Consider the following 24,582-nt stretch of genomic DNA (forward strand, 5'->3'; position numbering starts at 1 on the left):
GCTCTTCCCTGTGAGGGTGCTGAAGCCCTGGCACAGGATGCCCAATAAAGCTGTGGCTGCCCCATCCCTGGCAGTGTTCAAGGCCAGGTTGGACACAGGGGCTTGGAGCAATCTGCTCTAGTGGAAGGTGTCCCTGCCCGTGGCAGGGGGTTGGAACTGGATGAGCTTTAAGGTCCCTCCGACCCAAACGGTGATTCTGTGTACATAGGCGCTTGCAGTGGGTGAGCTGTAGCCGAGGTGCATGTATAAATATGTAAGTATGACTATGGTGTTCTGCAAAATTTGGCACAGTGCATGTGAAAATTGGATTGCCTTAAAAAAAACCCGTGTTTTTGTGACTTACTCTAACACCCTTACACACCGCCTTGCATTCATGGGACAGGATGAATGAACAGCCCCACAGTATCTACAACTGAAGCTGCTGTCACTGCACTTACGCTGGGTTGTACCTTCCGTTGCTCCTAACTCCGCCGGGTGCTTCCAGCGCAGCCGCTCCCACCCGGTGGGCTGAGGCAGCAGGTTTTCCCCATGAAGACCCGAATTTGGGGCAATTTCGATGAACGTCACCAGTAAAACTCCCATTTCCTCGGCCGGGTGCTCTGAGGGACGGGACCCCCCTGACAGACACCGGGGTGACGGAGGTGCGGTGGGGGGGGGGGGGGGGGGGGGGGGGGGGGGGCAGCGAGCGCGCCGGCCGCTCGGGGCCAATCAGCAGCCTCGTTGGTGACGCGCGGGGCGGGGCGGGCGGTGCCCTGGCGGGCTGGCCGGGGCTTTCCTGTGGAGGCAGCGGCAGTCGGGTCGGTTGGGGCGGGCAGGAGCCGCTGTGCTGCGTCCCGGGCACCGGCTGCACCCGCGGTCGCACCTCCTTTTTTATAGAGACCCATCCGTGTATACAGGGATACGGGTTTTCCTCTGTAGCTTCCCGGGTGTGCGTGCGCATCCCCCGCGGAGCTGGCGGGCTGCGGGCTGCCGCTGCGCTGAGCGCGTTGCCGTGCCGGAGGCGTGAGGAGCCGCGGCCGCCGCCGGGGCTCAGGCTGTTCCAGGCAGAGATGGGTTTCGCGGCTGCCCGTGCGAGGGGGGACAGTGGCCGCTCGGCTCCCAGTGCCCGGGCGGGGAGGTGTGTGTAGGGACCGCCGCCGGCAGCACGGGGGTTTGGTTTTCCCCCCATTCGCTCAGTTTTCAGAGGTGTAGCAGGCAGGGGTTCAGGTGCGTTGGGTGTTTTTTTCCCCCTTGTTGCCTCCCTCGGCTTGTTTGCCCCCTCCCTTCTTTTCAGTTTTATTTTTACGTGAGGTGGAGACCGGGGTGTCTCATTTTTCTTCAGCTCGGTAGTGAAATTGCAGCAGTTTGTGCCTCCTCCAGTGTGCTCGAGCGAGGAAAATGGAGGCTGTGATAGAGAAGGAATGTAGTGCGCTCGGAGGGCTCTTCCAGACCATCATAAGCGACATGAAGGTAAGAGACAAGGCTCTGGGGAAGGCGGGGGACAGCTGAGAGGAAACCTCTCCCGACCCGATGAAACTTTGCCCCATGCGATGCAGGAGCATCGGGGGGCAGCGGTGGCAGCGTGACCCCCCCACCCGGCCCTGGGCTGCTTCTGCCCGCGACTCTGCCCCAAAGCTGGGTGCGTGTCCCTTGCCGGTGGAGGCACCCCGGATAAAGGGACACCTGGTAAATACCTCAACCCCATGGTTTGGGGCTTTCGAGTTGCTTGCAGGACACCACGTCTCCCTCCTTCCCCGTATTCTCTCTCCCCTGATCAAACGTGCAAGCTGTTCTCTTGCGCCAGGGTCAGCGTTTTCCGAACCTGACTCCTTTTATTGAATCCCTTTTGGTGTTTTATTTTGGGCTGTGGGACTGCTAGCAGGATCAATGCAGCGCGGTGGAAGCGTGGTGTGGAGGAGATGGGCATGGTACATGTCAGCCGTGGGGTGGGGCTGGAAGGGGCAATGAAGAGATGGATGTCTGTGCTGATGGGCACGGTGGAGAGAACATAAATCTCAGCCTGGAGATGCTCAAAAGTTGATGCGTGCCTGGATTAAAATTGCTGCTCAGTCGGTTATGTGGTATTATTTTCATGCTGTGTATGCTCATGGGGGTGGCATTTGCTTCATTCTGTACACGAATGCAAAGGTCTCAAGTTGCCAGGTCTCTTCTCTCTACCAGGCACCAGAAATCTTGTGCAGCACTGACCCTTTCTGCCACAGGGTCCCTCTGGGAGCGGTGCTTCCCGGCTCCCCTTGGCAGCCAAGGGCACTTGTGCAGGGTTTTCCTTGGGTGAGTGGGTGCCTCCCGCCCTTCGCTCGTGGAAACGAATAGCGCAAAAGCCTTGCTGTGTTGTGCCAGTCATGCCTCCCCCGAGCCCAAGGGCTCAGGGCGCCCTGCCTCTGGCGTGGCTGTACTGCAGAATACTGCAGTGTTCCCTGGACAAGGGCAGCTTGTCTTCCTCCCAGGGCCGGCTGGGAAGGATGCAGTTGTTGGCAGATGTTGGGGGATGTGTGTAATAACGGGGGGACCGTGTAATGTAAAGGCAGTGACCGTGTGCGTTGTGCTTCTCCCAGCCAGGGGCACGGGATTTCTGTGAGTGTTTTAAAGGGTCTAGGGCTGAGGAGCAGGGAGGGCTGCAGGAGAAATTGCTGCCAAGTAGTGGTGGAGGAGGACTGGATCTGCTCTAGGAGGAAGCCTGGCAGAGGTGAATGGCTGCTAGTGCATCTTTTTTGGGGGGGTAGAGAAGCTGTTTGCACTGGAAGTTAATTTTTGGCAAGTGTTCATATGCACTTCCCTCTCAGCACATCTTAGGAGACATTTAATTAAAAGCGTGGCTTGTCAAGAGCAGGCAGATTGCGGAGAGGAGGGGGAGTGTGTGTGTGTATCTGTCAAGACAATGCTGCAGTCCTGGCAGTGGTGTTCCTTGGGCTCTTAGTCCCTTGTATTTTTGAGAATGACGGCGTTTTAAAATAAAACAACAATCCACCCCCTGAAAATGCAGGAAACGATCACAAATCCTGGAATCATTTTAGTGGGCTGTGCAAGGAGCACGCAGGAGATGTTCTTTTCCAGATGAAGTGTGGTTTTGGGCTTTGGCACAGAGGGACGCTGAGTATGTTTATTCTCTGCTTCTTTCCATAAGTGATGTGTTTGGTTTATCTTGTTTTTAAGCAAGAAGGCCTTTGCTGTGTGGATTTATTTATTTATTTCCTTTCCACATGGTTACTTGCATGGGAGCGCTGCTCATCAGAAACAGGTTGATGTGAGCTTATGGAGATGGACACAGGTGTGAATATTTTTTTCTCTTAATGCTCCATAGTAGTGGAACCTGTTCTGTGGATTGGCAGTTACTGAGGGGGCAGGTTTGTAAGCAATCACAGCAGATATTTAGCAGCGTGGTAGTTGTTAAGGTATACAAAAATCTGCTTGCTGTTTAGCATGAGCAGAAGAAATAATTCTTACCTGTAGCTCAGTTTGATGCAGCTGAGGCCATGCTGCCACTGAGGTGCTCTAGGATCCTTTGTGACTGCTGCACAAAGGATCGTGACAACTTCTAAGAAAGAGTAGCTATTTTTGATAGCTAACTAGAACCTTTCCACTAATGATACCTTTAGTAGTAAAGTGAAAATTAGCATTTGAAGTGCTGTTTCACGTAGCTGGGTCTGCGTGGGCAGGCTCCTGGCAGGCTCTTGGAGATGTTGCGTAGGGGTCTGCCCACACATACCAAGTACACTATCTGTGCCTATTTCTCATCACCGCTGTGATCAAGTCCCCACATGCCCTGCAGTGCTGAGGGATTTGCTGCAGCATCTGCCTTTTTTTTTCCTTAACTAAATAATTTGCAGGTTCTTTTTATCATACAGATTTCTCCGCCTTAAACCTGGCTGTAAAGATGGCAGGGTTAATCAGCAGAGTATTAAAATGACTCTGAAGTCTTGCCAGTGGAAGCAGATGGGTGCTGCAGCCGAGGTGGTGAAGATCCAGTCAGTGTGGACTGATTTTTCTCTTTGTTCACAATAACACAGAACTAGCTCAGGTGTTAATTTTGAGCTCTCCTTCATCTTTACAAGGCTACAGAAACTTGAATTATAATCCTGAGCAATGTGATTGTTTCCATTTGTCTTCGGACTGTGTTAACTTTGAAACTTAATGAGGGCAATATATGACAGTGTGACTAACGCATCACATTTTTTGATGGCAAGATTATCTCTCGCTGTCTGAGGTCTCTTGAACTGCCTTCAGTATTTTCTCCAGAAACCCCACGTTTCTCTTCATCCTCCACCAAAAATAGCTTTGTGGTTAATACTCAACAAAACAAGCTCCAAAATAATTTGCTGTAAAGCCCTAAGTGATTTGGAGAAATGATGTACTGTGTGCAGTTCTGGTATTCTCAATATAAGAAGATCATGGAGCTGGTGGAGCAAGTCCAGAGGAGGCCACAAAGATAAAGGGGCTCAAGCACCTCCTATATAAAGAAAGTTGGGCCTGTTCAGCCTGGAGAAGGCTGCATAGAGACCTCATAGCAGCCTTCTTGTATCTGAAGGGGACCTACAAGGATGCCAGGGAGGGACTCTTCATCAGGCACTGTAGCAGTAGGACAAGGGGTAATGGGTTAAGACTTAAACGGCAGAAGTTTGGGTTAGATATAAGGAAGAAATTCTTCGCTGCGAGGGTGGTGAGGCACTGGCATGGGTTGCCGAGGGAAGTTGTGAATGCTCCATCCCTGGCAGTGTTCAAGGCCAGGCTGGGCACTGTTTTGGGCGACCTGGACTAGTGTGAGGGGGGTTGGAACTAGGTGATCTTAAGATCCTTTCCAACCTTATCCATTTTATGATTCTAAGATTCTATGATTCTGTGAGTCTGTGTTATTGAGTTAAATATGTGAATGGTTAATAGCCATCCCATTTATACCACACTTAATGTGCATCTGGAACTTCAGTTGCCTGACAAGGGAAGTCCATGTCTTTCATGCAAAACAAGGGTCACATTTGTTGAGCAATGGGTGGTGTATATGGTGACAGGGTTGTTTATGGAAAGCCTACAATGAGAATTGTACTTTGCCCTTGTGTTCTATAGTTGGGCTTCTGTGCTTTGAGATTTCAGCATCAGATTAAAGAATTATAAAGGTGGGAAAAAGTCTGCCCATCCCATCCTAAGTTTAGATTCATTGTCACAGCCCTGGTGTTTCCTATGGCACATCACGGAGCATGTGGCACTTACAGTTTGTTATACTCGTATGAAAGATCTTTTTCAAAGCAATCAAAGTTCACAAAAAGCAAAATAAAATGTGCATGTCCCCATGGAGGAGCAGTTTTGTGTGCTGCATGCAAACATCGTGCGGCTCTCTTTGAACGTGGCGTTCGTTCTGTAGCTCCCTGTGGGAAGGGAGTATTTGATCTGAATGGTTTGTAACTCATTTCTGGCAATTGGGAAATGAGATGCTGCAATGTGCTGCTAATTTCAATGTTTCTTGTAGTGCAAAGCAAATTGGTGCAGATAATTTTGGGGAGGGCCTGTTGTGGATGGGTTTCAAAAGATCTTGTCTTCTCACGCAGAGCAGATCCTTTTTAATGCTGGTTTTCCTTCTGAGTCTTGATTTTTACATTCCTTTTAATCACACTGTTCTCTGCTGTCTTGAAGGAAAAAGGAAAACAGGAGGACACCTCTGAAAACATTGAAATTGGCAGTGTTTGTAGTTCATCACTTGCTTGAGCCTGGTTCTTTTGCTTTTTGCATGCTCTTTATTTCTCACACCTCTTCTACCAGCACGTGTTTTGGCAGAGCAGGGGCTTGTTGTATGTGTATGGCACACGACACCCGTGGGGTGGGTGTGGTGGGAAGATGAGTAATGAGCAGTTGGATGCACACAGGTTTTCTGTGACTTCATTTATACCAAGTGGGAGGACTTACTACATTTTTATGGGCCTGGTGTGGATTACCGATTGGTCTCACTCATCTCCCACATGTGAGAGACATGAGGGAATCTACGAAAGTCCTGTTGGTGAATAAAAACAAGGTTCCCAAAGGAGTAAAATTTTGTAAATTCTTTTATTTCAAGTATGTGTGCCTTATTCAGCAAAAACTCAATAAAATCAACCTTTGTTTTTGGAAGTAACCTCTAATGCTATAAAGGAGGTGAACCCTTCCCTTCACTGCATGGCTGCTGCTGTGACTCTTGGATGAGGTGGTGATGCACTTCTGCTTTCGGCCATGCAAAGCTCTTAGTCAGAGGAGGAAGGACACGAACACATGGGCATGAGAAACATTTATATTATTGCAGCCTCTTATCTTCTGTTAGGAGAAGTGCCTGGTGAGAGGCAGCATTTTAATCTTGTTTTTTGTTGAAGATGGAGCCGGGGAGGGATACCTCCATCAAGGATTAAGAGACATTTGTTTAGGAGGCCTGATCTGCTGGTGAGGGGATGGCCTTGTGCTGTTCATACAAATAATATAAACTGAATGGAAGAAATATTTGATGGAACAAATAGAAATGCTGAGACAGTTACTACAGCAAGTGCAGCTGCAGGTCTTCTGCGTCCATGTTAATCCAAGGGACAGCCCACATATATCAGAGAATCTGGGCAAATTAGTTTTACCCTGACATGCTGTAATGTGACAGCTCTTCTGCAGCTGTGCTTTATTTGAAGCTTGGGATCTCTGTGGAGGTTAGGAATGTTCAGTTCAATGATTTTTAAGGTCTAGTTTCAATCCAGCTGTTAAAGGATGATAACTACTGTAAGGGAAAACAAATGTTTCATGTACAACAGACAGGTACAATCTTGGAGAAGAGAGGGCATCTCTGTCCTCACTTTCCCATGCATACTGTGTTGCACTGGTATGTCCCCTGTGTGACAGTCTCTAGGGCAACTGATCTATTCCAAACCTAGCAAATAGGCATTTCCTCCCCTTCCCCAAAAAGCGTGAAATGAACTCATTTCCCCTCTCTGCAGTTTTTCTTCCCGTTTCTGTCAATTTCCTTAAAGGCTATACCATTGAGGCATTTTGAGCTTAGCTGCCTGTGCTGATTTCCTACCCCTGCACCCTCCCAACAACCTGCTTGCCCCAATGGTTGTTTTGTGTAGAGTGAAATTCCTTGCCTTTTCTAAGCAGCTGCAGTGTCTTCCTGTAAACATCTCCGAGGGGGAGGGATTGATGTGCAGGTAGTGATGGTGGAAGAAGAGAGCCACTGCGTAAATAGTGCAGTTCAAGCAGCAGGGATAGGTGGGAACATACTTACTCACAAGTAAGTTATTCTTTTAGGGATGCATTCTTGATCCAGATACTCTTACGTGAGTGTTAACAATTTGTACAACTGAGCACTCGCTCTGTGTGTACAAGCTGGCTTATGCTGCAGCATACCCAGGGTAGGGATTTCTCATGTCTTTTTAGAGTACTCCTTTTGGATCCAGCAGGATGCCAGGAACTGCATAATAGGGATTGTGAGCTTGTAAGTGTGGAAGGAGTTGTGCAGTGCTGCATGAAACACAATTGACTGAACAAATGTTGGAAGACAAGTCTGTGTAATTACAAGCTGGACATTGGTTAATACCCAACAGAGGGTGATATTTGGGAGAGTTTGCTGCTTCCTTCGTAAATTCTGAGTGTGCACAAGCTGGACCAAAATCTTTGGTATAGAATACCTAAAAACCTCCAATTTTCTCCTTTTTGCCATGTTTTTTCTTTTCAAAGCACAGAAGTAGCAGTTGATGGAATCTGTGAATCTGCAAATAGCATCTTCTGCTCAACAGCCTGTGAGTTTTCAAGCTTTTGAAAAACATTTTTAAGGTTCATGGTCTACTTGGAGACAGTGTGGTCTTGAAGATAAGCAGGAAGCTGTGTATGGCAGAGAGCAGAATAGGAACTGCATCTAAAAAGGGTGGTTTTGGTCTGCTCCAGAGCATGTACAAAAAGGTTTGAGTTAGTACTGTAAAGAGGCTGCTCTTTAGGGTAGAGTAGCTTCTTTAGGCTGGGTACGGGCATACATCTCTCTTTCTCTTCAAGTGTTTTTGGTTTCATAATTAAGTCTACCTTGATACTGTAAGGTGCAAGCACTGCTCTGTTCATTGCCATCTGTGCTGACCTGAAGTATGTTGATTGACTTCTTCCTGCTGGGCTGTGAGATAGCTTGAATGCTGAGATGTTTTGAAGAACTGGAGACAAAATGTCTGGTAGCTTTGTGGTTAAGACCATAGCAGCTTTCATCTTAAAGTGCTTTGTGTGTGACTTAGCTGCAAAGAATGGCTCCCATTTTACAGAAAGGCAAGCTATGGCTGCAGGTTCAGTGACTTCTTTCCCCTAGGACAAGAAGGAATTGAGTACATCTAGAGCATGGAATAAATGAGGGGATGTTCTTTAAGCTCCCAGTGGAATACATGTGTCTATCCACACATCACCACTTTGTTGTTACTGCTTAAGATGTATTGCTGTTCCTCCCCTGTGATAACCTGGCATTTGCAGGCGGAAGAGATGACATCTACAAATGACTGATCAACTTTCAATACAAGTGTCTTGAACTCCTTTTTTGTAACTGAAATTACAGGGCCTCTTGGTTTTAGTGGAGAAGTGTGACTGGAGCATCTTAACCATAGGCTGTAAATCACGAAAAATTTGGCTGTGTCTTTGTAAGGCTGTATATGAGCTTTTCACTCTTATGGTCATCATTGTGTAGTTCACTTTTATCCTAGGATACTAGCTGGAGTATAATGATCATTTAACAAATCACCTTGGATATTTTTGAGAACACTTGCAGGAAAGCACTTGTGTTAGTGTGTGTAGTGCCAATGATCAGTGTGTAACTAGAGACATTTGGTTTGTGATACAGAAAGGTTCAGATTTGTCCCCATTTTTGTCTTCCACATAAATTGCCACCATGCTTCTCACCCAAGCATGAGATTTTATTTTCTTTTCCACTTAAGTGACATCTGTGCTTTGCAGTGTCTCTGAAGCCCTTAGGGTAGTGCCCTAATTTGGGATATTTTTTTGTTAATAAAGCTTTATTTGTGATGAGATGCCTCCTAACAAAATTGTCCATGGGCAAAGCAAGAGTTTAAATTGAAGCCTGAAAGAGATTATTTCTCATGAGTGCAATGGAGAGAAAGTAGGCTGTGACAAGTGTAGTTCCACTTCAGTGTCTGGCAAGAGCCAAACTTCATAAAGCATTAAAAACGTTGGTACCTGCTGCTGCCTTTTGCACAGTGATGTTCTTCTGTGGTCAGCTCAGATGCGTATCAGCACTTTGGCAACAGGCACTGCCACTAACTGGGTCTTCAAGATTGTTTTGACTGCTTGTGTGCTGCAAGTTGTATTGAGTGAACACTCAGAAATGAGGGTTTCTCCTTGCTTGGGAAGAAGTGATGAGACCCCAGTGGTGTTGCTGACATTAGCAGCACCAGGGCTGTTGGCTTGAGGCTGTCCTGTGTAGGCATTAACTTGAATGACTGCCTCCTGATGTTTTAATTATCTTCATTTTGATCCAGCTGAAATATTGTGGGTTTAGCAAATAGCTCCAGAGTATGCACGGTGGCCACTTAATGATTGAGTGCATGAAAGGCAGTATTGATGAGTCTCTGAGGAGAAATTTGCTATTCAGGCTTGCAAACTTGTTTAGACCTGCAGGGGAGAATGTGGAACTTAATGCTTCCACTGGAAGACTACTTAATGTCCAGGTTTTTTAATGTAGATTGGGATAAAAGGTCTCTAGAAGCTGTGGCTAGTTGTTTTCCTCCACCCCCCTTCATCCTGTGAATAACTTCCTATGTTTACAGAGTGAGAGACTGTATGTTTATGTGTGATGTATTTTCTCAGAGTATAACTTTTGTTTGCTAATTACCCAATCTTGGATTTAAATCATGAAGTGGCTGCTTTGGAGCCAAGTTTCTTCATCTTACAAACTATGAAACTGGGCTGTGGACAGTACATATTTGAAGTGGTCCCTATTGATGTAGCAGGGTGCCCTGGAAGTTGGGTTGTGAGCTTGGATGGCATGCAGCAACCAAGGGGGATGAGTTTTCACAGGTCCTTGCTGTACTACAAATTGAAGTCACAATCATGGAGCGACTGGTAATTGTCCATTGGGGATGTTTAAATATGGGCTGGTGCAGTGCAGGCTTTATTAGAATAGAAATTAGAGACTCTAGAGCTCTAACACCAGAATGGTACCAGACTTGGGTTCTTCCTGCCTTTGAGTGGTTAGCGAGGTTTACTAAGTGCTCAGGGTACTGGGCATTCTTTAGAGTTCTTCAGGTGGTCTGGGAACGTAGGAATAACTCATGGTAATTTCTGCACCCCCTAACAGGTTTGGTTACCCTTTTCTGAATCCTGATGGGATTTTAGCCTTGACTTTCTCAAGATACCATGCTATTATCTGTTTTTCTCCATGTCCTAATGCTCTGTTTAGAGTGAAAGCCAAACAGTTTTGGAAATACTAAACGAGTGGTTCTGTGATGCATGGAAGAACTATCTTGTTCACAGTTATTTTAATAGCATCTGAGATGTCTTCAGTAGTAGTGTTTTGTTGCATAGTTTGCAGTGTTGTGATAATGTATCACTTTGTGAAAGCAGAGCTTGGCATGCCTATTTATACTGAGGGAAACTTGTTCCTAACCTTGTCATTGCAGAAATAATGGAAATAGGTGTTTGGCTACAAGGCTTTGATTTTAATTACCACTGCTTGCTTTCCTGAAGGTTAGCTACAGCTTAAATGCCATCTTAATCTGATCTTTGACATGCTTTTACTTTCACTGTGTGATTATAATATCTCAGCCCCTGAGTATGTACCCGTCTCCTCCTCCACAGCTCTTGCTGTGAAATCCTGTGAAGTTCCTATCTTTTGCTATTGATGACTTAATTCCTGGCCCAGCACATGTTCTGCATGAGTTGAGAGCACCTTTTGCTGCTGGAGCTAAACTCAAACTTCCCCTGTGCATGGCTGTACCTCTAGCCCTCTAGCTTAGAAAGACCAAAGGGACTTTGCAGTCAGGTAATCCTTTTTCTTGCTTTGTGGTAGTATTGTGCTTTCCTATGTTGCTCTTACTTAAATAGCTCCAGTGAAAGGAAGCTCCTGGCCTTTCAGAATTGACTGTAAACTGGCCTCATAGTTGCATGGGTTCTCCAACCTGAAATTTCTCTGCTGCAAGTAAAACTAATAATTTTTTGTCCTATATCACTAGGAAACAGCTGATAGACAGCATCGGTCTATAGGATGCTTTTGAAATCAGTATTGAGGCATTGTTGGTTCAGATTTGGTTCTGAATTTAAGAAATAGAGGGTAGATTCAATTGGACATAAGAGTTTTTTTTATGCAATGAGAGTGGTGAGGTAGTGAAACAGGTTGAGATGAAGTTATGGATGCTCTGGAAACATTTGTGTTCAGTTTGGACAGGGCTTAGAACAACCTGATCTAGTGGAAGGTGTCCCTGCCTGTGGCAGAAGGGTTGGATTAGATGATCTTTAAAGATCCCTTCCAATCCAAGCCATTCTGTGGTTCTGTGTATTTAAAATGAGGTAAATGAAACCAAAGAAGTCATGGAATAGATCTTTATAGTCTTCAGAAAGAGTGAAGACTCTCTTACCAGCAAAGTTTGTTTCAGTCTGTTGAAAGGCTTGGGAAATAGATACAGCTTCATGAGACATGGTCTTGAATTGTTTATTTTTCAACCTAGAGAGAGGCAAAGCCAACAAGCAGAATTTTTTGGATGGAGAAGTGCAGTTATGAACTTTGGGTGAGATGATGTCTGTTCTCTGCTCACCTGTGTGTTGCAGGAGCTTTTGTGGCTTATTAAAGGACTAGGCAACTCTATTCATAAGTCATGGACTTGGCTAACTGTGTGGATTGCACAGAGGAACACATCAGTGTTTGGTAGTGCTTTGTAACCCTTGCCGTGGCTGTGGCTGCATCCAGTTGACTACTGGTCTCTTTAGAAAAGAGGAAGACCTTCCAGTGCCAGATGTTAGCTGGGAAGGGAAACTGATTGTCAGCCACTGCATCTTCCATACGTAGAGACGTCTGTGGCTGGAGCTATTTTTTTTCAGAGTGTCATTGTTTTCCTGTCCCTTTCCCTCCACTTTTTCCTGTTTCTTGCCTGTTGAAATTCCCCTGGAAAAGTGATTCTCTCTATGTGCAAACCATACTTGCTTATCCAGGCCATTCTTTGTGTGCTGCGTCTATGACTGTCTAGAACAATGAAGTAAGTCACTTTGCTGCTTGGAGGTAGCGTAGTGAATGCCACAGAAACGAGACATAGTAATACTTCTGATTCTGATATCTGAGAAAACTATATTAAGAAATACTTTATTTCCAGTGTAATTAACTTTGGAGAGGTTGAAGGACACGTACAAGAGCAAAATTACGTTTTTTGTCTCAAAGATAGACCTGGTATTTGGATGTGTGGGCATGGAGCTTGGTAAGTAATAGTTTGGGATTCAGCTTTTTAGCTGGCATAGCTGAAGGACTACACTGAGGTGAAGAAGTCCTAACTGCTGTAGCCTGTGTAATCTTTATTCCATTTTATTGGAGTCTGCAGGTGGCTGATGTTCAGTACTCTCCTGGAAGGCATTCAGCTCTTGCTTTGATAGCCGGTGAGATAAAACTAGAGCACTGCCTGTCTGAGCCCTTTCTCTCCAGCTTCTTTAGGCAGAACAGCCAAAAGTAGATTCTGAATGTGCCTCACTGTAGAGCAGCTCTGTCTCCTTCCCTCTGCCCTGGAAGTTTAGATGGGTTGTTGATGGGAACAAACTGCTGCCTTTGGACTCAGTGTCCCAGCAAGAGCTGATAATAGGGCTGAGAAGCCTTTCTGATAAATGAAAGCACTTAAAAACTCTTGACAGTGTTCTTTTAGAAGATGTGATGTGTCTTGTGTGTGGGAGTTGGGGTGCATGGAAATAAATTATTAAAGGAAGTAAGTGCCTTTTCTCTTAATGTAAAAAGAAGAATCATAACTTCCTAGCAGAAGGAATGACAGAAGAGTTTTAAACTGTCAATGCTGCAGATTCTCAAGTTGTAATTTTAAATAAATACAACAATCTGGGTTCCTATTCTTGCTGTTAGATGTAATCAATAAAAAAAATCAGTAAATACAATTCTTCGCTGCAAGTCTACCCTTCCTTTATTGAGAAATCATGGACTTTCTCATCTGGGTCTCTTCTTAACTGCTACTGCAGGATTGCTGGCCTGAAAGGGAAACCCAAACTTCAATAAATCTCTTGTGGAGTTGTGTTTGTGTAGGGTGACTGTGCTGGTTCACAAGATAAACAAAGAGAAGTAAGTTCATCTTCTTCCAAAGCTGCCTGGTAGGGATCATTGCCTAATACTGCCTGGTGTGATGGGCTGATCTTGGGCAGCTGCTCTCTCTTCCTCCTCCTCAATGGGAGATGGAGAAAATAGGATGTGAAAGCTTATGGGTTGAGACAAAGATGAGGAAATTGCTTACTGGTTTCACGGAATCACAGAACAGTTAGGGTTGGAAAGGACATTAAGATCATCTAGTTCCACCCCACCTGTCATGAGCAAATCAGACTTGGTGTGAGAAGATGAAAATTATTGTTAATTAAAACAGATTTGAATGATGAGGAAAATGGACAGAAATGAAAGCATCTGCCCATGCCCATGGGTCTGGGTGTTGGATGGGATTCCCTTGCATGAAGATGGTCCCCAGTGGCAGGCAGGGACAACCCGACCCCAGGAGCTGTGGCTATGGAGGACACTGCTGGGCTGGGTGTTGGTGTCTGGCACTCGCCAGCTCAACCTGGTGCTGCTCAAACACTTGTGGTGCCTGTCGCTGAGGGAACTGTGTTTCATGTCTCTGACTGTGCATTGGCTGCATTGGTGACAGGCACGAGGCGCCATCTTGTTTCTCAGCCCTGAGGCGGAAGGGTGGTTCCCTGCCTGTGTTCAGTGTAAGTTAGCTGGAGTTGGGCCCTGGGATCAGGTGATTAATCACCTATTAACTGATTAATTAAGTAATAAGGTAGGATGATGGCATGTTATGGCTTACAGGTGATGTGCCTTGATGGGCAGGTGGGCCCCACGGGGCAGCTCCAGGGGATGTGGTGCTGAGGAGAGCTGTATGGAATGGTGAAACACCCATTTCATGGCAGACACGTCGAATTGCTTCATCCAATGGTGAAGAAATAATTGGGCACAAAATAGTCCCCGGATTAAACCATTAATGATTTCAAGAACCTATTTAAACAAACCCTCACCGTAACCAATTTCTGTTCTAACCCGTGAGGAGCTAAAAGGAGGATTTGTGACCCAGATTCCTGTACAAGCTCCTCGCCAAGCTGTGGCGGAGGCAGCAGAGGCCTTGCTGCTTTCACAGATAACACCAGGGCCTGAGTAGCCCTGACATTTAAAAAGGGAAAAATTGATTTGCTTTATCAGCTGGTTGCAATCGGAAATTGCAGAAGGAGCAGAGGAAGCTCTGGGAAGGATGGGATTTAAAAATATTGTGTTATTACTCTTTGAAAGTGGCTTTTTGTCACAAAAGCACTACTTGGACAAAGATGTCCATCTCCACCTGCTGTTTCTTTGTGCTTATATTGAGAAAGTAATAGATGTTGAGTTAGGGATGAAGTTTGATGGCTCTTTAGTGTGTGGTTTCCACCACCGTTAGTATTTCTCCTGACGGCTGCTTTGACAAAGCAGGAGCTATTATTGCAGACATGGAGGTGAGACATGGAGTGGCAGCTGCTGTGCTCAAGGTGGCCTGTGAAGAAGCCTTGGAAAAAGAGCTGCTCCACAGAGTGCAGTACTTACAGCTCTAGCTTGATTCCAGTGTCATCTCCTTGGTTTGTCCCCACAGCCATCACTGTAAATGGCTTCCTTGCTTCCTAGGTGCTGGAGATGGATAAAATCCCAGTTACTAGGTCTTGTGAAGTGGTGGCTGTTGTGCCTACTTTGCTGTAGGTGGGAGTGAAGGGGGTTTTGGTTTCAGTGGGGATGTGGTGGTGGGAGATTTTTGGAAGAGCTGAAAGAATTTATGCCAGGACTTGAGCTGTGTGTTACCGAGAGAGAAGTGAGCTTGAGGACATGGCTTCAGCGGGGAAGAGTAAAAGCAAGGTCTGCTGGAACACAGATAACACAAACTCCTCCTAATTTTCATCCGAGTTTATTAGAGAATTGAGAGTTGAAGAAAAGAGATGAAAACCCCAGGGGCTGAGCAGATGATGCAGGAGTTCCTATCACTTCTGCATAACTGCTGAAAGGCTTCCTTTAGCAAGTGAAAAAGCCCCTCAGAAACAAACACCCCCACCACCTTCATCCCCCCCCCCCCAACAATGCCTACTTCCCGATTTATTAATTCAGTGACATTGAAACCAAAATGCTGCATTTCTCTGTTGCTCAAAATAAGATGAGGTGCTTTTGGCCAATGTAAGAGTGGCCAGGTGAAGAGATTGCTAGATTTGTTGGGTTGAAATCAATGCAAACTACTGAGGTGTGCTGTTATATCTTATTTAAGTAGGCTTGGCTTGAAGAGAACAACATTTTTAAAGACAGAGAGTAAATGGTTGTGGAAGTGCTTGGTGACTATTCCAATGTTGCTTGCTTTGTGGCCACACACACAAAAAGGTGTTTTCTTCCTGAGCTGTGCTTTGATAGGAGTGTCTTAAGCTTCCTCTCGAAGCAGCCGAATGCAATGCTGGTGTCAATCTCCTGCATGCCATCAGGCATGTTTAGCAGGATAATACACCATCGAGATGGAAACATAATCGGGCTGCTTTGGTATCCTCTGCTTGCCGGCTTGTTTTGCTCGAGAATCCAGTAAAGCCTTAGGCCCTGCTGTTAATTGTCAGGGCTTTCAGGGCTCCTGGCATACACATGCATAATGCATACGCGGCATGCAGGCAAACACTGGGAGACCAGGTTCAGAATAGGGGATTTCAGTAAGACTAATAGGTTTAAAGAAATAGGGTTTTTTTTCCCCCTCTTTGAAATAATTGGTATGTTTCTTTCATTTTTCTGCCCCCCCCAATGTCTGTCAGTTTTTGCCTAGCACAAAGCACTTTATATTCTAGGTCTCACTGCCCAGATAACTGCTGTTTTCTCTTTCCCCTTCTGTATTTCCCACTGGCTTTGTCATGTGTAGGTATAATGAGGTTTTATGAACACCTGTTTTACATTGGGGTTTTATTGGTTTTACTCATTTTTGCTTGTCTTTTGAGAAAAAACCTGCAAGCCTGAAAAATATACGGAGTTCCAGTAGGCTTCCCAGTGGATACATTCTAGCTTCCCAAAGCTGGAATATGGCTGTCAGCTTTTGGGGTAGGGTCTCTGTTTTCCCCGGACTGTCTCTTACGGCAGTGCAGACAATGCATTTTGTTTTACTTACAAAAAGCAGACCAGCTTATAGCGGGAGATTGAGTTTTCCACAAGCAACTGCATTTGCTTGCAACCTCTTCCAGTCAGAGCTGGGGTAATGTTAGCCTTGAGGATTTGCCATAACTGGGTTTTATTGTGTAGTTGCTCTGGTAACAGCAAGTCTTATACCTTTATTAAAGGAAGCAGGGATATTTTATTTTAGTCTCTAGACTCCAATCAAAGGGAAATTTTGAGGTTTTTTTCTACCACAGTTTTTGCTGTTAACAGAAAATTTACACTTGCTCTGCAGAGCAGATACCTTCTTTTGGACTAAAAAGGATGATTTTTTTTTTCTTCTTTTTCGCTTAAAAATCTTTCTTTCCCCCCTTCTTTTGTATAACTTTGGAAAACAGGGCTCAGAACTTGCAAGAACACTTGATGTCCCTATTCTAAATAAAAAACCTGGGCTTTTAACAGCATCTTTAAAAATGGGGAAAATTTTTACAGGAAACTTGTAAGTCAAGAAGAATTAAATCTTCTTAAAAACCCTGCATGCACTCCATGCCATGCTGCTTTATCAGATGCAGTTCTGAAGTCCACTCCAAGGTTGTTAAAGACTGTTTTCGAAGCAGGTTTTGCAGTTACAGGGTGCCTGTTGGGAAAGTTTGCCTTACGGCCACTGTGCATTTTCTGTGCCCAAATGCTGAGTTACCTTGGGCCAGTGTTTGAGGCGGTCTCTGGTCAGCTCAAACCCTTTATTCTAAAGGCTTTTAAAATAACTTTATTTACTTTATTAGGAAGAGGATGGGAACCTGGTAATGACACAGATAATCCAGTAATGACACAGATAATCCAGTTGTAGAGAACAACTCTTCTTTCCAAAGGGATCCTGCCTTTGGTTTTGGGAGCTTCTCTGTGCATGTTGTGATGTCCTAGCACCCCATTTCTAATAGGCTTGGGTTTGCTGTAGCCATCCTGAGTGTTTCTTTTCTCTGCTTCAGTTGAAATCCCACTTCTTGCGTGGTTTCTGTAAAACTCCCTTATTTGAAACATGCAGTTTCATCTGGGTTCAGGACCAGTTGACATCCCATCTGCTAGGGACTGGTGTCTAAGGATGTGAGAGAGAACTTGCTCGGAAAACCTATTTTGGTGTTAATGGATTAGGATTTATTAAAGTCTTGGTTATTGCTTTACTTCCAGTTTCATTTGTTCTGGAGTATCAAAACCAGAGTGCTTGAATTAAGTATTCATAATTGTGTTTTGTTTTTCTTGCAGGGAAGTTACCCAGTGTGGGAAGATTTTATAAATAAAGCTGGGAAACTGCAGTCTCAGCTTCGGTAAGTTTTGTGTTACACAGTCGCGATCCCCCACAGTTCCTTCTATGTGCAAACAGTAAGATTAAATGCAGCTTCTCCCAGGATAATTTGCTAAGCATGTCCTAGTAAAGCTGTGCATATTTCATAGTCAACACCCATGCATGTAATTTTTCACATACTACTACTGCTGTTTTCATGTATTTAGGGAAATATATTATCTACCACAGGCTGTACATAATAAACATAAAATAAATTCAATTTCATGGCTACTTTGGGGAAATTGGAACAACAGTTTATTGTTGTTTAGCGAACACACATTTGGAGTTAGCCTTATGTTGTCTTTTTTATTACTGTAGAATGCAGTATATTAGAAGAGGGCTCAAAATGTTCAAGTGTCTTAACTCTTAACAGCACTTTTTCTGCCTTAAAGATGAAGGGAATTCCTGTACTGGATCACTTATTGGTGTCTATTAAAACTTAGGTTACTGGGGTATGCTTTGCAAATGTCATTGTGCGTTACTTAAGTGCCGGAAGTAGCACACTCAGACCAATTCTATCTCTAGAATCCATTTGCTTGCAAGATTTGTCTCTGCTGATATGATCCAAGCTCCATTTCTTTACAACTCTCTCTGAAGCACAGTCTCTGCTGTGCTCTCCAGAGCATTGTTGTTGTTTTTTGAAGCAGTGGTAGCAGGTACAACCAGTTCTTGGCAATCTGCTTCGTGGTTCAGTGTTGTGTTGTGAGCCATTCCTGAAGAAGCTGGGGTTTAGGTTTACTTGCCCTAAACAGCTGGAATGTGCTGTTCTGACACACCATGCCTCAAATACCACACTTGCATGTGTTTTTTTTCTAGCAATCATGTCACACTGTGGAAGAAGCAGAGGAAGTAGAGAATGAAGAGAAACGGAGAACTTTCCTAACCCTGTGTGCTCTTTAAACACAGGCCTTCTGGGAAGGCACGAGGGATAGTTTTATTTTCCAGTCCTGTGGTGTTGCCTTCAGTCAATGTAGTGCTTTTTCTAGCTACAGGAACGTGCAACCAGGCAGCCTGAAATCCTCTTTGAGGATTTGCTGTTCATTTCTAGCAAATGTTAGCCTTTTGCCTCCGTTTCACTTCTATGTGCTCTGATAAAGTGGAGCAGATGTCATCTGAGCTGGAGCCAGGTCTTCCTGGATGTTGTTACTGGTGAAATGGAACTTTGTTATTAGTAATAGAATTAATAATTAACAATGTGGTACATGAATAACAGCATGGTCCACAAGTTTGGAAGATGAACACAAACACTGTTAAGCAAAATGCCAGGAAAGGTTATCTGGTTCCAAGGCTCAATATTGCTGGCTAGCTCTTGGGGGTGGTTTTGCCCTCCCTTTAATCTCCTGGGCATGTGGAGAGACCTTATGCATTTGGTTGGTCCTCTCAAGCCTGTTTTTTTTTGTGTTCAAATCTTTTGTGCTGTCACTAGGCCATTTACTACACTGCCAGTTATGTCGTCTGTATCTTGAGCATACTTGGAGTGAGGCTTGAATAAAATCTGACCTAATTAAGCAGTCCTGTGGTCTTCCTGGCTGAGGATCAGGCTTCCTGCAGCTCTCCTGGGGTTTTCTGAGGGCAGCAAGGAGCTCTTTGAAACAAAGTGAGGTTGATGGTCCTCCTTCAGGATTTTGCTTGGAGAGGCTGACTGATGCTGTCAGGAGAGGAAATAAGAGTTACTGTTAGAAAAGATGTGCAACAGTGGAGAGGGCAGAGTTGCACTTTACCTGTAGAGCCCTGGCCTACTTTCCTTTAAACTGGGTCAGGCAGTTTCTAAACCATCAGAAATCTGGTACTGACCTGAGGTGTTCAGGGCTCTAGGGCCTGCTTATGTAGAACAAACGTGTTTGGAAAACTGTGCCTCACGTTTGCTGTCCACTTGAACAGATTTTATGTGTGGTCTGAATTTGCTTTCCTAACCTGGAGGGAGATGGGACTAGTGGGGTTGACACTTTGGATTGTGGAGTCTCCAAGATTGCTGGTGTACTTCCTGGGAAGAGGCTCCTCCTGCATGGAGGAGCACTGTATTGGAAAGGGGTTTTGTTTGTTTGTGGTGGTGTTTGGGGTTCTTCTACCCCTGAAGTGGGGATCTTTGTTTTTTTCCCTCTTTTTTCGTTTGCCAGAATCAGTCTGATTTCCAAAAAGTTGCTATTTTCTGTTTCATGCTTCTCAGATGAGAAATTCAGGAAAGTGTTTGGCCAGCATCCTAGATAAAAGGAAAGTCCTGAATGCTTATTCTTAAAATACACATGCTCCCTGGAAAATAGAGGTGGCTGTAATTTGTACACTAATGGCTACAGTATAATGCATGTTAGATTTGTTTTTCATGTTTGACTGCTTAATATTAGTTCATCAGAGGAAATCAGCTAGAAGGGGGATGTGCTCTTTTGAAACAGCACCTGTCCTGTGCCATTCGCAGCACGGAATTAGCGTGGCTGCCTTCGAGTCCATAGTGCTAACACAAAGCGAGGAAGGGATTAAGAAGTGAAGGAGGAAAAAGGCTAAATTCAACTATAAAAGACGATATTTTTTGTGGCCTCGGCAAGTTCACAGTGGTATTCTTTATAAGCTTAAACGTTTTTGGCAATAATGAAATAGGCAACGATGAGACACTGCTAATGTTTTGTTATCTGTATGCATTTCAGGACTACAGTAGTAGCAGCTGCGGCCTTTTTGGATGCCTTTCAGAAAGTGGCTGACATGGCTACTAATACACGTGGTAAGCAGATGTGTCAATATTGAGTTTAACAGAATGCTGTGTGGTTTATACCATTTGTTGTCATAAAAAAAGTCTAACTCGCTACATTGACAAGCAGATCTGCGAGACATCTGTTAGATGGACTTGCACTTTGGAAAAGCAGCACGTGAAAAAGGAAGTAGTCTTTTCTTTACTGAAAAAAATGCTGGAAACCTGTAATTTAAATGTGTCATCAATCATGTGAACACTTCTTAATTACCATTTGAATTCTGTGTTGATGAATAATATTTTTGAAAGCAAGATTTACTGAAATCCGTGTTCACTGGTGGTTCTGTACCTTACATGAATGTAAAAGGCTTGATATTCATCTGGTATAAATAAGTGTGGGGTTGCTGAAGACAGCTGATGCTATGGCCTTTGGGGTCTGCAGATAATGATGATAGTAGCCTGTGCTTCCATCTTTGAAGAAAGCCTTTGCTCATCCCTCCTCTTAAGTCTGACGTTACCGATCAAGATCAATTTTCCTGGGCTGTGGGCTTCTCTGGGTAACAGTCTAAGCTCGTTGGTGAGTATGGAGGCCAAAAAAGTGCAGCTGGCAATCTTTCCAGGCTGCTGAGTTGGAAGGGAACAAAAGGCTGCTTCTGTCTGATGTTGGATGCGCAGTGACCAAGGCATTGCGTGCAGATGTCCCTGCGGCAGTAGGGCATTTCCCATGGTCACTGCATCTCTGGGCTCTGTTACTGAAGACTAAATCCAAAGTGCATATATCACTGCTGAGTGAGCGGCTTTTGGGCACCTCTAGTCTTAGAGGTTTTGTAACTTTTTTTTGAAGTCCTAAATTGTCCTTGTTGCTTGACTTGGAGAGTAAGGCAGTAATATTGCTAACATGAAGAGTGTGCGTTTCCATTAGCAGCATGCAAGCTCAGCCAGACTTCTGTTTCCCTCCATTTCTGGCTGACGGGAGTAGCAGCAGCTGCTGGAGCAAGTATCAAGCCTTAGAATGACAAGAAGGAACAGTTCTGGGTTTTATTTGTTTTTAAAGCTAATATTTACATTTTGATTAGAAATTCCTAATTATATGCATACCTTCTGTATATTATGGGTAGTCTACTCACATAAAATAATAAACCCTCCAGAAAGTCGAATAAGCTAAGGATGAGACCTAAGGCAGAACTCTGCTTGGATTTTTTGCATGTCTTTCTTTCTAGCATGCTGTCTTCTATTTCTTCTCCTATCCCCAAAGGGAAAACAAAGTAAACCCTATGAAAATCCTTGAGACTTGTCTTCTGGCTGTGCTGGCAGGCTTATAGAACTTGCATTCAGATACCAGAACAACTAAAACTCTCCTACTCTCAAACAAAAATGACTTGTGCGGGTTTTTGAAGGGTATTTTGCACTTCTGCTGTGTTACTTGGACCAAGTCCAACAGGCATCGTGTCTTGTCTCTTATCTCTTCGAACACATCCTTTACAAAAGCAGCTCTGTAAATCCAAGCCTGCCAAATTTGTATAGCTCTTCTGTTCTGTCTTTCTGCCTTCTCTGACTGAAAGAATAGAAGGGAATTTTGGTTTTATTTTTAGGAAGTGATGTTCTGGGCAAAGAATCAAAACTCCAAGCTAGTTGGTGGTTCTGATCTGCCTCCCAACTTCCACTTGTGCCTATTTGGATGTTTACATCTAAGTAGTCTATTACCTTGGAGCATCTCTGAGGTTGCACAGTGGTCCTTTAACAAAGACAAGTCATCCTAGCTTGCTGTGGGCAGGGATAAAGGACTGACCCCATGGAAGATGATGGCAAAACTCCCCATGAGTTTTTAGGGCACAATTTCATATAAACTTCTTTGCTGTTTGTATAAACAACTATATTCAGAAAACAAAACCCAAACAAATTTAGTGTTACTCTTCTCTGATGTGGGGATTTTAATGGGCTTCCAGTACTCCCTTTGAGGAGTTACCTAACTTGGAACAATTATTTGTTAAACTTGGCCTGTTACTTACCCAGTTTATAAAACCATGGATTGGATTGTCAAACACTTGGCTGCGCTTCGCACTGTTTAGAGGGTTCTCAGTGAAGAGATTAACCAAATTCAATAGTTCGTGTTCAACCTCTGGGGATATACAAGACTTTTCTTAGCGCCTTCCACGACAAAGACAGGGAGGGTTGGTGTGTTTTAAATCGTAAGGATGATTTATCATTGTATGAGCCAAAAGCTTCTTCTGGGAACCCTGTATGAAAGTGCTGACGCAGATGCCTGTTCCGGAGGGACAGTGTTAGTTTTCTGTAGGGTGGCTGGAGTGTGGAGAAGCTGGGTGCTGCATTTTATTTGTAATTGCTTATAGTTTTCCAGAAAGTGAATTGTTATTTTAAGACTCGCTGATCTAGCTGATGACAGTGTTTTATCAGTCAGCAGAAGCATTTTCTGGCTACTCTTTAATCTGTTTGCATCAGCATTAGCTTTGAAAGAAGAAAAAGTGTTTACATGGTTATACATGTCCACACACACACAAGAAGAGATCATTACCTTTGCAGGCACTATGTGTTCAAGTTTGAGAGCTTATTTCCATCAACTCCAGTCCTTGTTCCAGCTGATGTCTTGCTCTACCTCCTGTGCCATTACTGCTGTTCCTAAACATTGGCTTTTCCCTTTGGTGAATCTTTCTTTTTGACATTCACTTCCTTCTAGTTCTGCAATGGTCCTGATGTTTATGTCCAAATTCCCATTTGGAGCTCAGGTAGAGGCCATAATTTGAGCTCTGCCAATGGTAAAACTATTGTTTTTGATGACTTGAATTTGATTGAATTTGATGACTTGCACTTTGCTGCATTTTCTTCATGTTGTAGCTTTTGAAGTGGCAAAAGCTCTAAATGTGAAGTGCCTGGAGTTTTGTGGTGACTCAATACACTAATTTCATGGCCAGCTCATTTCAGCTTTTGCTTTATTCTTTGTCTCTCCATTTAGATGTGTATCAACCCACAGTTAAATCTCTTTCTCTCTGAGTTCAGTTCCTCAGTTCAGTGCTTTTTGATTTCAGTCTGACAAGGAGAAACATGGTGGTAGTAGGGGGGTGTGTGGAGTTCTGATGCACCTGTCTCCAAAGGGTTTTATTTCTGTGTGTCTGATCACCTGAAAAGCATAATTTGGATGGGGGGCTGTCAAGTTATGTTGGTGATCCTCTAATATTGCTAGCTATATAGCAGCATGGGCTGGTTTCTGCTGTTACCAGAGATCTTTACAAACAGAATTCCTTCAGATGTTTTGACTTCTGAGCTCTAGCAAGATACATGCATCTACCTAGCAGTTTGTATTATTCAAGCTACATCTGTTTGGCATACAGCCTGGCAGGACCCCATAGTCTGCAGTGGAATCTGGTATCATTTCTCACTATGATTATTAAAGAGAATGCTCACAAAATATTAAATTAGATACTTCAGGATACCTTTAAACTCCAGTGAAGTTTCCTTTAGGGGAGATATGTATTTGTGAGGTTTAGTTCAGATTTTCCTCGTACGGTTTAAGTCTTTGAATACCTAAAATTTTGAATGTTTTTATCCTCATCAATTCTAACTGAAGCATGAAAGAGATTTAAGTCATTTAATAGCTCTTTACCTGGTATTTTGTGCATTAAAAATGCATTTGCTTATGAAAACAAGAACTGTGCATCCCAAATAGAAACATATATCACATATAAGCATGTTATAAGTTGGGTTTGAACAGTATGCAAAAGGACATATGTAAATTGCTTTTTTTTTTGTATGCTAATACTCTTCTGCCTCCACTGCATTTGAATGTCCTTTGTAGATAAGTGCTAGAATTCAGGAACCTGAAACAAGTAGGTGAGAAGGATAACTATTCTGCTTGTGTAATGATGAAGATTAATGTGAAGACATGCATGCTTCTTCTACATCTGCTTAATACGCCATCAGTGGCTTCTGGAAAAAAACCTGCCCTTGTCTTGCCTACCTGCATCTTCACAGGTGTAAATTAGAACTTAGGGAAAGGTGATCTAAGAGCTTTGATTTACCCTGCAGCTTAAAATTGATCTTCAAAGTGAGGTGGTTAATGAGGCAGCTGATACTCAGGCTTGTGGGTTTTTTGTTTTTTCCTTCACATGGAAGGATTTTACATATACATAGGTGTGTTTTGGTATTAGCAGCTTAGTTAAATCACTTCAAGATACATTTCAGTGTATCACGCAGCTTTCTCTGGCAAGTTGAATTCCACATATTGAAATGCTGTTTGAAGTTGCCTTGTTTCAA

General features: G+C 44.0%; 1 protein-coding gene across 11 annotated transcripts in view; it reads left to right on the top strand.

Moving 5' to 3' along the window:
• Positions 1–780: 780 nt before the first annotated feature.
• Positions 781–24,582, top strand: part of MTSS1 (MTSS I-BAR domain containing 1) — a 125,139-nt gene continuing 101,337 nt past the window's right edge. For 5 of the 11 annotated variants that reach the window (XM_034062503.1, XM_034062647.1, XM_034062693.1 and 2 more), the window contains exons 1-3: positions 1,215–1,449; positions 17,555–17,616; positions 20,273–20,346. In XM_034062503.1, coding sequence (XP_033918394.1) covers positions 1,378–1,449; positions 17,555–17,616; positions 20,273–20,346 — 208 coding nt within the window. In that variant the 5' untranslated portion in view covers positions 1,215–1,377. The other 6 variants (XM_034062736.1, XM_034062593.1, XM_034062778.1 and 3 more) reach the window with 3 other exon arrangements.

The sequence above is a fragment of the Melopsittacus undulatus genome, chromosome 1 (genome assembly GCF_012275295.1).
Source record: "Melopsittacus undulatus isolate bMelUnd1 chromosome 1, bMelUnd1.mat.Z, whole genome shotgun sequence".
Classification (NCBI taxonomy): domain Eukaryota; kingdom Metazoa; phylum Chordata; class Aves; order Psittaciformes; family Psittaculidae; genus Melopsittacus; species Melopsittacus undulatus.